Below are 15,266 nucleotides of genomic sequence, written 5' to 3' on the forward strand. Positions count from 1 at the left end.
CCTGCAGAGAGTAGTGCGTTCGGCAGAACGCACCATGGGAACTACACTCATCCCCCTGCAGGACCTATACATCAGGAGGTGCAGATCCAGAGCAAGTAAGATCATGAGGGACCCCTGCCACCCCAGTAACGGACTGTTCCAGATGCTACGATCAGGCAAACGCCTCCGCTGTCACGCTGTAAAAACGGAGAGGATGAGACGGAGCTTCTTCCCACAGGACATCAGGACTGTCAACTTTTATAACCCCAGAGACTAAATTTTTGTCGACACTAATAGTAACTTATTAAATTTATTTATATGCTGTAACTGTAATTCTTTTTGTGCACAACCCGCGGGCATTGCCACTTTCATTTCACTGCACATCGTGTATGTGTATGTGACAAATAAATTTGACTTGACTTGACTTGACTTGACTTCCAAGATGGAGCATGTCGGCGACACCAGGGGAGGACGATAAAGGTGGAGTGGACAATGTGACGGTCACCAGGAAGAAGGGGCAGCTGAAGGGACAAGGGAGGGAGCCCCACAGTGACCAAGTGTGTCTTGTTAGTGGCAGCGGCCTGAAGAATGCGCTGTCGGCCAGGGGCTACAGCCAACGGTGCGGCACAATGTATGTGCTAACAGTAGCAATGTTCAATAAGCAATCAATATCAGACAACCACATGTGCCTTCTGAATGCTCTCTAGCATTTTATTACTCAAGAAGCTGAAGACATCGGAATAAGTGGTAGATCGTGTAAGTAGTGAATTGTGGTGAGTTAGTGCTGAGAGAGAGAGAGAGAAAGAGAGAGAGAAGGGATTGTGTGGGTATTGCATAGACATTCACGCATTGTGGTGGGATGAACAGAGGTTAGAACACGGGGGGGGTTATTTCAGCAAGTAATGGGGACTGCAGATGCCTCAGACATACCCACATTTTCCAGGCTGGGGCCTGATATCTGAAGCCAACTCAGACCTCAATCCTCGATTGAAGATTTATCAGTGAACTTGGGCACCTCATTTGTGCAGTGGAATTTTGGACAGTATAACGTGCACATGTGCATGGTCAGTAGCCTTCATTCACCAGTGCATCTTGCACATGGCAGTGCTATGGTCAAAGCCGATCACCAAGCCCAAAGGGTTGGGCATCCCAGAAATGTACAATCTCAGACAACCTGAGCCAATTACCCAACGTACAATCTTAGCCAGCCAAAGCCAAGCAAAATCAGCCAGCACAGTACAATCCTAGTAAGCTTCAGTCAGATTGCATTCCCTCTCTCTCCATCCCTCCCCCACCCTAGTCGTCCTAGTTTCACCGCCGTCCTGCTTAGTTTCACTGTTTGCATCCACTTGTTATCACCTTTTCCAAAGCCAACAATGGACCATTGTAGGCTTCACCTTTCCTTGATCATTGTTTTTGGCTTTGATTTGCTCTTTTCATACCTTTCTTTGTACCCTTTCATACCTCTAGTTTCCCTCTCCCACCTCTAGTTTCCCTCTCCTCTGACTCTCGGTCTGAAGGAGGGTCTCAACCCAAAACGTCACCTATTTCCTTTCTCCAGAGTTGCTGCCTGACCCGCCGAGTTACTCCAGCACTTTGTGTCTACTCACTGCACAACACCCACTCAACTCAGATACCTAATTGCAATCCCAGTCAACATCAGATTGACAGACAGGGCTTGGGCTTCCTAAAATTTGACCGGAACAAAGTTTAGAGTTAGATATCATATAACAGGATGCTCATGGACGCCTGAAATCTGCTGACCAAGTCTGACTTGACCTTCACTGGGATTGTGGGAGCTGTGGTTGACTTGGTTACACAAACTGCTTTATCCCAAATCAGGGAAGGTTTGGCCCAAAGTATCCAAAGATTGACTGGGTAAATACAAGCATATTGTAGTTTACCAATATCTTGTGAGGCTCCTGCACATTGCAGATTGAAAACAATTGGTAAAATTAACACAAATAATCAGGAAAGGCCCTTAATTGAAGATAGTTTTGCATGAAGTATATAGTTAATCATCAATAACATTAATCTGCATGCTTAGTCGATACTGAGCCAAAAGATTCAGCAAAACAGTGTCAGCAGTTTAAAGACGTGTGAAAAGGTTATCCACACACATTATTTAAGGGAATCACATAATACAAAGAGAATAACAGACATCCAGATGTGATTTTCAAAGCAATGCTTTCATCCTGAAGGTTAAATAATAAAATAGTTCTACCCTTACATTCTGCTTTAGAATCAGACCCAACTATCCATTATTTTATATTCAAATCATTTGAACAATCTATTTGATGAGCTATAATTATGCAAAGATGTCCATTTTTCTCTATTTACACCATCTGAATTCATTACGCAGACTGCATCCTTGCAATTACCATGAAAGTCAAATCCGTGGATGCATTTTCCAGCTCTGATGGGAGAACATCAACATAATCTATTAACTGGAGACACAGGAGACTGCAGCTGCTGGAATCCAGAGTAACAGTCTGATGAAGGAACTCAGCAGGTTGAGCAGCATCTGTTGGGATGGGATTGCCAATGCTTTGCATTGAAAGCTGTTTTTCTCCACACTAATGTAGCTTGCTCATCCAAGTATTGCTGTTCACCGACTCCCAGAGCTGCCTTTACATGTCACCATTGCATCACCCTGCTTCCTGCAATGCTCAATTCCATTTACTTACCTTTTCTATCTTTAGCACACACGCTCTGAAGATGCCAACTTCCATACACAGTGCATGAAATATTCTTCACATTTCCTCAATTGCAGATTCCATTCCACCATAGTCTACAGGGCCCATGAATGCAGTCATTTTGTGTTTGGCATTTCTGCTCTTCCCCTTCCATCTGCTTCAAGAACAAGGCTAGGCTTCACTTTGCTCGCATTTTGCCGATTCAGCAAGTCATCTATGCAATGTCCAACATCTCCAATGTGATGCCATCATCAAACACAGCCCCTGTCCTCATCTTCCAGCATTTGAAACACTTTCTCCAATAGCATCCTCTCTCCTACTTATGACACAGGAAACGCAACAGTTGCACTTTTATTTCCTTGTGCCGAGAGCTCCAACCACTTTCTCTGTGAAGAATCAACCATCCAATTTAGCAGAGTGCAATTGCATCTCAAATATGTTCGCCTCCTCACTGAGGATAAATGTAGAATAGCTGACCACTACGACCAAAGCTGACCTTCCGGTCAATTGTCACTTGAATTCAACTCTCTCCCACTCTGACCTTCCATCCTTGGCCTCCCACGATGTTCCAATGAGGCTCAGCATCAGTGTGTGAGAAAGCTATATCTCACTCTCACTATGTTCCGAAATATCAAGAATACTAGCAAAGCAAAGGCGATGGCCCCCAACACCATCCTGGATGTATTGAAGTATACATGTGCTTCAGATCTAGACGCTGGTTAGCTTAGCTTTGCTTAGCTTCATCAGCTCTAGACTTCGTTAAGTCCAAACGTCAATATAGAAAATATATTGCATTGGTAAGATGTGAGTGACTCCCCTCGACATCAAGGAGACTTGGGCCAATCAAGGTCAATGTGAATCATAAAGAAAACAAATCCTGCTGGAATCAAACCCTCATTAAAAATTGCAGTTACGGTTTATGTAATGACATTTCAACCAGATTACACGTTTTAGGAATTCTTCAGTGTCCTAGGTCCATTCAATCTTTCTTAATAATTACAGCAAAAGGCATTCTGATCTATTAATCCATGCCAGTTCCCAGCAGAACAACAACACGCATTTAATTACCTCTCATTTCCCTGAAAGTTATTCTCTCTCACCCGTTCATCAACCCTGGTCATCTCATTATACTGCTTACCGGCAGTAGGGGCAGTTTATGATTGCCAATGAGCCTATTTCAGCTGCTTCATTAAAGAGCGCCAACCACACATGTTAAGCAGTGACCACCGTAGAACAATTGCAGTTAACACCCCTTCTTCCTCCCCTCTTACCTTATTCCTGGACTTTCAATACTATTGGGGCAGCATGGTAGCGCAGCTGCAGTAGAGTTGCTGCCTTACAGCGCCAGAGTCCCAGGTTTGATCCTGACCTCGGGTGCTGTCTATACAGAATTAGTACGCTCTTCCTGTGACCTGCATGGGTTTTCTCTGGGAGCTCTGGTTTCCTCCCACATTCAATGATGTACAGGTTTGTAAGCTAATTGGCTTGGTAGATTGTAAATATGTGTGTGGTGATCGCTGGTCGGCGTGGACTAGGTGGGCCTAAGGGCCTGTGTCTGCACTATATCTCCAAACTAAACTATGGCCAAATCTCATGCCATAAAGAGAGGGGGGTTAGTCAGCACAGATCAACCACATAAGAGCAAAACCAATGTGTAGGAAGGGACTGCAGATGCTGGTTTAGATAGGCACAAAAAGCTGGAGTAACTCAGCGGGACAGGCAGCATCTCTGGAGAGAAGGAATGGGTGACTTTTCGGGTCGAGACCCTTCTTCAGACTGGTTAAGAATAAGGGAAATGAGAGATATAGACGATGATGTAGAGAGATAAAGAACAGTGAATGGTAGAGAGATGAGCAAAGAACAATGAGCAGAACCAATGCTGGGTAGCCTACATTAAACGACTCGTCTCCTGACTCCTGGAAGCCTTCTCACCATCTACAAGGAATGTCAGGAGTGTGATTGAATACTCTCCATTTGGCTCGAAAGCAGCTCCAACAACTCTCAGCCAAGGCCAAGCAGCCTACTTTGCTGGCACCCCATCTACCAACCACAGTACTCACTCTCTCAACCGCTGACACACTACATTGCTACAAAATGTGAATGATTAGAGCTCTAAACATACAACCGTGCACCCATATTAAATTACTTTCCATTCAAGCATCCTTAGTTTCAATCTCAGTTGGAATTGGTGAAAGCACCTCCCAGCAAGAAGAAAACTCTCAAATCCCTGCTGTGCTTGTAATGCACACAGCAGAACTCACACGCCACCAGTTAAACAGAGGAACAGATTTTATATGGCGCTGAAACCTTCCGGTTGACATAATATCAGCCCAAAGGGAATAAGCTTCTGTACATGGTTGGTAAAGAGGCAAAATGTTGAACAACTCCAGTATCAGAAACTTAGACAGCCTGAAAGCATTTACTGCAAACATTTGTTAAATCAAATTTCGGCTTTCGTCAAGAACTGAAACTGAAACACAACTTGCTCTTTCCCCAAGAGACTTAATTTTACTGGATAGATCAACTGTGAAATTATGTTTCATATTTAAGAGGATTAAAAGGAAAAATTAAACATGCGCACACACAATCTTCTCAGGTGCCCTTGTCAAATGAAATGTTCTTGCACACACACCAGAATATCCTCTCATGCCAGGTACTGTTGTTCATTAAAGCACAGGCAGACACATACCATCTATCGTTCAATACCTTCTGTTGCAAACACTACATCCTAATCGGTTGAAAGCTTCCACAGCTTTCAAAAATAATACCACAATAGTAATATTCTTCAACCATCAACTGACCACAAGAATATTCTACTCTTATTAAGGTTGATGTTTATATTCAATTTCTATGTCGAGTGGCCAAAAATAAAATCCAGAAAAAACACAAAGAATCTACGTGCTTCGAATTTGATGTGGTTCAGTGACCTATTGCTTTGATGTACTCTTTAAGTCATGCGGATAGTCATCAGAGTTAATTGACAAAGAATAAACTGTTTTTGATCGAAGTACATCTTAGTAACTGATCAAAGACATTGCCCAGCTAGATTCAAATCAAGTGGAAAAACAAACAAGCAGAGTTTTTCCGTCGGAGAAGAAAGAGATCTGGGTAAATAATCGCTATTTTCCAGATACTCATGAAGTCAAACGCTGTACTCTTTTCAAAGCAGAGAGGCTTTCTAATGAAAACACTCAGAATCTACCTGGTATTTCTCTTCAAAAATCTTGGGGGAAATAGTATCCAGAATAAAGTTTAGGATTCCCAGATAGATTGAGCTTTGAAGCAAAGATGTTTGTAGAAAAAACTAACAGACACAAAGGATAACTGAAAAAATGAATATTTTTTGTCAAGTGACTAATTCTTAAAATTCTGTTTCAAGCATCAATTTGGAAATCAAAGGATTGAAGAGAGTTTCAAAATGACTGATTTAATTAATTCACCTTCCTCTTTGCTGTATTGAAATAATCCCTTAATATGTCTCTCGGGATCGTTGGCTATTTTCCCAAGTCCTTGTCTGCTTCTTATTGATAGCCTTTCACCTCCTTTCCTCCCTTTTGATTAATGTGTAGAAATTAACAATAAGTCATCTGAACCATCAGTTATGGTTTGCTTTGGTTTTATATTGAGAAAATCTTGGTGGAAGCATGAGACTGAAACTTGCGGACAATTCAATGAAATGGGATGGGTCGGCTGTTTTTGGCAGGAACACCAAAATGTAGAAGGCAAGACTTTGTGGGTCACCCTTGTTTAGCAGTTTGGAGTGTAGCTTCTCCCAAGCTAGTACCAAACTCCTGTTCTTGATAAACTATTAGGGGCAAAAATGCAATTCTGCTACTTGCTGAAAAATAGCCACTATTTTGATGTTTTTCCTTACACAATGTAAGTCAGTCATAACTACACTAAATTGGAAGGAGCACATCTTGTGCTTTTAGGAAGAGAGCTTATTGAAAATGCATCTGCTACTACAAATAATTTAGAAACCGAGTCAGGAATGTAGCACATTAGACATGGGAGCAGTTATTGGTGATTAGCGAGCACTTTGGAAAGAAAGTACCGACAGTGGGCGATGAGGTTAGATCAGTCAGTAAACGCTGGAAGGCAGTGATTGGTTGAGGTGGTTTGCCTGGGGCTTAGACTGTAAAGATAGTCAGCAACAAGTAGGAGCAGCAACAATGATGGGCTTCAAGGTGCACGTGGTTGAGGAATAGATGTTGCCTTAGGTATGAAAACGCTACTCTGAAAGGGTTTGTTGAGTTTATGGGCCACAAACTGCCTAGTCGTCAATAAATGCATTTAGGAATCCAGAAGAAACAGTCGGCAAAGAATAGTCAGGAGTTCAAACACCTTAAAGCATGAAGTAATTCTGGCAAACGGTATTGATGCAGTTAATGGAAAATTAGATAAGCATCTGAGAAAGAACAGAAGGATAGGCTGATAAATTCAGATGAAGAGGGACAGAAGCTGAATAGTTAGACAATTATACAAACAGTTGATCTAAGTGGTTTTGTGGTTGTAAAATTGTATTTCCAGGAAAGGAAGACAGTCTCCCATCATGATATGAAAGGTGCAAGAAAGGGGAAGGTGGTGTTTGGAACCATACTGTGAGGTGCAGTTTGATGCAGCAGCAAATTCTGGAGAATATGAGCTGCAAACGGTGGATGCAAGGATTGATACAAATATTAGTCATGTGGCATTCACAAAGATATACCTGGGAACATGAATAATACAAATAGCTTTGACTATGGAGAATGGAATGAGTGGAAGAGGTGGATGCAGACAGGTGCTGGGTTCCAATGAGGGAAAAGATTTTATTGTTAATAGCAAAGTGAGGTTTGGCAACCATTGTAAGGTTGACGACCATTAGTGTGAGAGGAGTAACATTATGGTGAAATCAACTTATCCTGCTCATGATGCATCTTATTCAGAGTTCAAGACCTGCAAGTATGACATTGGTGTTGGGGAAAATGCTGGAGCCCATTATGAAGGATGTCGTATCACAGCATTTGGAGATAACGCCAGAGAGGAAAGATTTAGCAGGAACCTGAGGGGCAACTTTTCCACTCAGGGGGTGGTGGGTATATGGAATGAGCTGCCAGAGTAGGTAGTTGGAGCAGGTACAATAACAACATTCAAAAGACACTTGGGCAGGTGCCTGGATAGGAAAGGTTCAGAGAGATACGGACCAAATGCAGGCAAACGGAACTAGCTCAGATGGGTGATCTTGGTCGGCATGGACGAGTTGGGTCTAAAGGCCTATTTCTGTGCTGTATGACCTTAACAGTGAAAGAAGCAATGAAAGTTAGTATGGATTTATAAAAGATAAATCATGCGTAATATGTTTACTAGATTGTGTTTTGAGGATGTAATTGGGGGAGTGAAAGTGGGAAATACTTGTCTATAACTGAATGCTGTGCATCCCAGAGAAATGGGTTATGTTCATTTCATCAACATGCCACTCTTATCATGCCAATAGATCTGGATTTAGACATGGTTTCATATTAGGGATTAGTGTGCTAAATTGAAGCAAGAGATTGTGGGTAGTCATACAGCAATGGATGAGTTGGGCCAAAGGGCCTATTTCCATGCTATGTCATATGGCTACGACTATATTTGGATGTTCAGTTGTGACAATTTGAACGGTGCAGGAGGCATGAGGGGTCGAATGGTTTTCCTTGTTCTACTATTCAATCTTTCTATTCTGGCTGTCTGAATGTGGATAGTCAGTAATGAGCCAAGATCCTGCTATGTAGTTTGTAAACATGGTAGCTGTGTCTGATAAACTTCTAGTCTCTTACCTCCACCAAGAAACAGATGTAAGGCACAATTTCCACCTGTGATTGGGAATTGTTTGCTCACTCTGAAGTACTCATTGCATTTGTCTCCTTTGGTGGCTTGGCATCAGGCCAGAGACGCTGTAGGCGGTGATGATAATTTTGTTCCGTTTTAAGATATTGAGAACAATCCTGCAAATCTGTGTCATTCCATTTTGTTGCCAAGCAAAGCTTCTTGTTGACAAAGTGAAATGTGTGGCTGGGGATTGATAGGTAAATTACAAATAAAAAGCCTAAAACCAATAACCAGGAAAATGACAGAAAAGTCACATTTACAGAAGATAGAAGAGTGAGGCGATATATATTCATAATAAATCAAAAAATAATATTAAAAACATACAATCCTGTCTTCTATAGGCCACAAGAGAGAATCAGAAGAGAATTAGACAGAATCATGTTGTCTCATAACTCGCATAAAATTACTCCCAAGGGTTATTGCAACTTTTATATAAATTGGGTTAATAACTCAAGCTGCTTTGTGCAGCAACTATACAAAATGATTAACTCCTGTCATAATCTCATAGAAATGGGGAAAAGGGATTTTAGTGCTAAATGTGAATCATCCAAACGTATCAGATAATGATTCTCCTCAAAACACATTTGATCCAGTGTGTCTAATTCTTGCTTAATACCCAGTCACAAATATGGTGCGAAAGAAAATAATCAGGGAGACCACTATCATCAGGTGCCACGCAAAGACAAAATTCTGGTTTCACATTGAGGATGCTCTTGTTACTGCATCGTAGTAATATAGTGCTAATTTGGAAGGGAACACAGAGCATAGTTCCACTGTTAAACACGATTGTGGATGATCTGCACCCTAACTCGATGTACAATCGGGTTTTGCAACATTCCCCTTACTTCAGGACAGATCAAAATTTAAAAATCATGCATGTTTACGCTATTCTTATGGGGTCTTCTATGGTAGCAAAATCAACGTTCAGAAACTGTAACCTAATAGCCCAGGATTATATGCGCCCTGAAGATATACAAGGAAACAGGCCTTTCAGTCAGCACGTATGTGCCGATCATCAACCTCCCACTTAGACACTAATCATACACAAAACTATTTATTCTCCCCACAATACTTTCAATGCCGCATAGATTCTACCACTCACCCACGCATTACGAGCAATTAACAATGTCCAATTAACCTGCCAACCTGCACATTTTTGGGACGTGGGAGTATTCCTGAGTAGCTAGAAAACCCCCCACATCAATGGAAGAACATGCAAACTCCACCGGAAACTCCATCAGAATCAAACCCTGGTCATTGGAGCCGTGAAACAGAATCTGTACCCCTGTGTTACCCTCTCAACTAATGATATCCATTCCAGGGGACAACTGTGAAGGTGGTAAAAAGAGGTGGTAAACCAGAAGCAGCATCTGATGTACTTTTAGTTTACTCCACCCTCCCTCTGCCTTAATGCAACTTGAGACATTCTTTCCCGAACTTTTCCAGTACTGACGATCAGTCGTAGATCTGGAATGCTAACTCTGTTGCTCTCTCCACGTATGCTCTCATTGCTAAGTGTTGGTAATGTTTTCCACTTTAATTCAGATGTTCAGCATCTGCAGCATTTTGCTTTTGGATTTTTGATTGCACAATGTTCAGATCAATTCCTAAATACTCCGACGACAAAGCAGCTGATCTGGGCAGCCTTCGAGCTTGAGCTGATTAGGTGGTAAGTAGCTCCTATGCCACAATAATAGAGGCATCTCGAGGAGGAAGTCTCACCTTGTACTTTGATATTACCATTGTCAGTCCCTCACAATCAATCTCCTGGGAAAATGAGGGATCAGCACTGACCAGAACCTTAACTGGATTAGCCATATCAATGGAATAGCTACAAGTGCAGGTGAGATGCTGTTACATGATTCTTCTCCTGCCCCGAGAAGCCATTCCACCATCCACGGCATAATTCACAAATGGAGTGGGACGCTCTCTATTTTCCTGGATCTGTGCAGCTCCAAAAACACACAAACTCAGCACCCACTTTAGTCACACTCCATCCACTACATGAAAAACAATTCCCTCCATTACTGGCACCTGTTGTCCACAAAGTTTACCAAATGCTCCAACTGACCCTTCTCATGAAAAAATAAATGTCAGAGGGAGAAGGAGAAGACTTTTGGCAACAATTGTGACAGAGACACTAGCGCAAGTACCATTAGATTGTATCATCTTCCAAGTGAGAGACTGCAAGGATGTCTACCTCATCTATGCCATGATAAACACTGATGATTGCTGGTCTGACCACTGCCCAATCTGCTCTGTTATCAACAGGAAGGTTGGGTCCAAAACATCAGTTGCTCCAGGAAGATCAGTGTTCACGTCCACAAGTGTCTCACAGAGAACTTGTAGACTTCCAGTCAACAGGGTCTACAATGTCCATAGTATTTAGGCTTCACCTGAAGACCACCATGATTGGTACCTGTGATAAGACTCTTGGCTTCTGCAGGAATGATAAGAAAGACCAAGAGAATGAGGAAATAATTAACCATAAACATAAGGTGTTCCTGGATTGGAAGCTCCACCATTCAAGAGAATATCAATAATTCAGCAGACACACTAAAGCAGAGGTCCAGCAGAAAGCCTGAGTGAAAGAGCAGATGACAAGTGGAAAGAGCCTGGCAGGAAATCAACTTCAGCCATGACAGATACTTCTTCTCCAGTGATCCAAAGGTCAAAAGTCAAAGAATTGGGTGAAATCATCAGGGACCGACAGCTGCAGTGAACACATCAGAGATCTCCTTAATCCCGACTCTCCTAGACGTGAATGCTTATGATTTAATCCCAGAGCAGTTTAGTCAACCCAGCCTTGGCATCACTCCTGATCAAAAATGTTGATAAGGCCATGTTCCAAATGAGAAAAGAAACCAAGGCGAAAAATAAATGGTGCCCCTCGAGACGTTCTACAAGTCAGTGGTGAAGACCTTCAGCCACAAGGGCCATCGGAACACAGCTACCAGACTTGGAGGGCATCTACAACACGCGATGCCTCAGAAAAGCCACCAGCATCCACAAAGACTCTTCACACCCCTGCAACAGTCTGTTCGAACTCCTTCCATCGGGCAGACGATAAAAGGCCTTCTACGCCCGCACCTCCAGACTCAGGAACAGCTTCATCCCCAGGGCCATAGCTGCTATGAACCGGTCCTGCTGAGCCGGATGGTCACAACGCAGAGATCAACTTGCACTTTACCCTGTCTAAAACTGTTACAATTGTTTCGTTGGGTTGCTGTTGTCTAAATTACTTAAATTATTGCATCGTATGGGAGGCGCATTCCATACGATCTCGTTGTACCCCTGGGTACAATGACAATAAAGATATATTGTATTGTATTGTATTGTTGTATTGAAATGTCATCATCCACAGCTGGCAATAGTAGGATGCACTGGGTTACACTACACTCAGTTAGCTTTGCTGTAACAAGATGCTGTATCATTTGCATGTGCGTCATCAGGCCTTTGAAACAGTTACTCTATTGTAAATTCTGTCACAGGGTGAGACTGCATGTAGGCAGAGGAAAAAAAATTAAGGATGTGCTCAAAGCCTTCTTGAAAAATGTACCATCTGGACTGAGGTTGATGAAGGATATACAATAGATGGTATCTATTCTTGTATCCATTCCCTGCAATGCTTCCAACACATTAACAAACATCCTTCCGTAAGTAAGGAGACCAATATTGCAACTGTACTCCAAATAAAGTCGCACCAAAGTCACACCCACATTATTGAAATATAATCTCTCACTTGTGCATTAACGCCCTCAGCATTGCTGCAAATAGTAACTTGCAAAAGTCAAAAGATGCATTCCTTTCTGGCGGAATACGGATTAAACTTCATATTTTTTAAAAAGATTTAAATCAGATTATTAAATCTTACCAGTGGAATACTTTCACCCTTGTAATAAACATTTTAATTTTTCCCATATACCAGGTCCACCACTGATTTTCTGGCACCCTTGTTTCCTGAGCCTTGCTGGATTATCCATTTTGCCAGACCAGCAGGTGTCACATAATAATGATCCAATGCACCTCTGACACACTAATTATAGCCCTGCCATGTCTCCCAAGCACCATAGACTGCTAGAAATTTAAATAAAACAAATATTAAATGTAAATTAAATGTGCTTGTGCCTGATACCGTGGCTGTCACTTGGAATTTAGAAGGATGAGAGGAGATCTTATCGAAACGTATAAGATTATTAAGGGGTTGGACACGTTAGATGCAGGAAACATGTTCCCAATGTTGGGGGAGTCCAGATCAAGGGGCCACAGTTTAAGAATAAGGGGTAGGCCATTTAGAACTGAGATGAGGAAAAACTTTTTCAGTCAGAGAGTTATGAATCTGTGGAATTCTCTGCCTCAGAAGGCAGTGGAGGCCAGTTCTCTGAATGAATTCAAGAGAGTTGGATAGAGCTCTTAAGGATAGCGGAGTCAGGGCATATGGGGAGAAGGCAGGAACAGGGTACTGATTGAGAATGATCAGCCATGATCACATTGAATGGCGGTGCTGGCTCGAAGGGTCGAATGGCCTCCTCCTGCACCTATTGTCTATTGACCAAGCTTAGACGCCATAGCTAGGGGTTTGATGCAAGCAAAAATATACTAAAAATTACACAAAACCAAGGGATCACCATCAACAACTGCAGATGTAAATAAATAACTCTTTCGGGACGGAAGGACACATCCCAAAAGAGCGTGCATCACAGATAATACCATTTGTGGCCGCCCAGGGAATTTTAAGTGCGCTCTCGTGATTTTGTCTGGATTAAAGGATGTGTCAGACCATCAGTTACAGGGAAGTCATTGGTGGACCTGTGTATTCCTCAGTGCACCGCAGTTTATTGCACCAACCTAGGGATAGGATGGCCGTGGCTCATTGGTCAGCTGCTGGAATAGGCTAGACTGAGATTGGATGGGGGGGAGGGGGGTTGGAGACCTCAGGAGTGGCTGACTTGGAGGCCAGAGATTCCGGAGGCAGGAATGGGTCAGATGATCTGGCTCATAGAGATAGAGGTCAGATATTACAGACTGTGGAATTTCCATAAAATAATTCCCTCGTACTGTACTGTAATACACTGAAAATACACTGTACACTGTATGGCTCGATCATAATCATGTATTGTCTTTCTCTGACTGGAGAGCACGCAACAAAAGTTTTTCACTGTGTCTTGGTACACTTGCGAATAAAGTAAACTGAACCAATTTACGTCACATCTCTCGAATCAACAAAAGCCGTTACGTGGCTTCCTCAAATACTTAATTTTTGAAACAGAAAGCTGTGTGCTGGTGCTGCTTGGGGCGCTGGCTGGTTACCTACCTGTTGACGCTGCACTGGCTCCTGGTGCTGAGGGGTTCGGCTCAGTCTGCTGGGCAGAGGAGGAGCTGCCCCCTGCATTCTCCAAGGGCCAGTCAGAACTTGTTCCAGCACTGGCCTCTGCCATCTGACTCGCCACGGTCACTAGTGGTGGCTCTGATTCACTCAAAGACGACTGGCTCCCTGTTGCAACACAGTTATGATAAGCTGAATCAATTCATCAAATACCATAAACAGGAAATGTCTTTTTTAACCGTGCTAAAAGGATTAAATTGCACTTAAGAACAAACCAAATTATTTGTATGTCAATGTCATATATGCCGCACAAATATCCCGCAGAAGACTGATAAAAAAGACCAACCATTGAGAATAAAACAGTTGTTGAAAGGAGGTTGGCTGTGAGCTGAGGATAAACACTTGCAGATGGAAAACAATCTTTCACTGGAAAGTTACTCCAGCATTTTGTGATACCTTCGATTTGAACCAGCATCTCCAGCTATTTTTCTACACATTTCACTGGAAAAAAATAATCTAAACACGAAAAGACAGCAACATTTCTTGTATGCTTTGTATTTTGGAGGAATGGAATCAGCTAAGATAAAAAAGGCATTTGATGACAGTTGTCATTCAATATCCTACGACTAAAAGGTGTTGCAAACGAGATCTCTCTGCCTTACTCCCACTTCAGTGCAAGGCCCTGTACACCGTACAAGTCAAGCTCAAGTGCACATGGAACAGCACCTCCACTTCTGACTGGGCACCAGACGTGACCGGCCTCAACAATTTCTCATATGTGGCAGTTACTTTTATTATTTTTGTTTTATATATCGTTATTTTTCTTGTTTCTAGTACACTTCAGGTAATGTCCTGACATCCCCCATATTTCTGTTCAGACAGAGAGAAATAATGAAGTCACACTAACCATGCTGCGATTCAGTAAAGCAGTGCCATCATATCATAGAAACATAGAAAATCGGTGCAGGAGTAGGCCATTCAGCCCTTCGAGCCAGCACCGCCATTCAATATGATCATGGCTGATCCTCCAGAATCAGTACCCTGTTCCTGCTTTCTCCCCTTATTCCTTGACTCCGTTAGCCCGTAGAGCTATATCCTCGTTAGCCACGGTTGAGCCGCCTTGCCTGTTTTATTTTTACGCCAGACAGGGATGAACAATTGTGTATGAAAGAACTGCAGATGCTGGTTTAAATCGAAGGTAGACACAAAATGCTGGGGTAACTCAGCGGGTCAGGCAGCATCTCTGAAGAGAAGGAATGGGTGACGTTTTGGGTCAAGAACCTTCTTCAGATTGAAGAAGGGTCTCGACCCGAAACGTCACCCATTCCTTCTCTCCAGAGATGCTGCCTGACCCGCTGAGTTACTCCAGCACTGTGTGTCTACCAGGGATGAACAATTGTTGTAATTCTTCCATGCGA

General features: G+C 42.6%; 1 protein-coding gene across 4 annotated transcripts in view; it reads right to left on the minus strand.

The window, feature by feature from the left end:
• The window catches only part of LOC144602252 (activating molecule in BECN1-regulated autophagy protein 1-like), a 292,114-nt gene that overhangs the window by 4,194 nt on the left and 272,654 nt on the right, over nucleotides 1-15,266 (minus strand). For 2 of the 4 annotated variants that reach the window (XM_078415121.1, XM_078415119.1), the window contains one exon: nucleotides 13,837-14,016. The exons of the other annotated variants lie outside the window; for them this stretch is intronic. In XM_078415121.1, coding sequence (XP_078271247.1) covers nucleotides 13,837-14,016 — 180 coding nt within the window. The remainder of the gene's footprint in view (nucleotides 1-13,836; nucleotides 14,017-15,266) is intronic. 4 annotated transcript variants of the gene reach the window in all.

Source organism: Rhinoraja longicauda, chromosome 18, assembly GCF_053455715.1.
Source record: "Rhinoraja longicauda isolate Sanriku21f chromosome 18, sRhiLon1.1, whole genome shotgun sequence".
Classification (NCBI taxonomy): domain Eukaryota; kingdom Metazoa; phylum Chordata; class Chondrichthyes; order Rajiformes; family Arhynchobatidae; genus Rhinoraja; species Rhinoraja longicauda.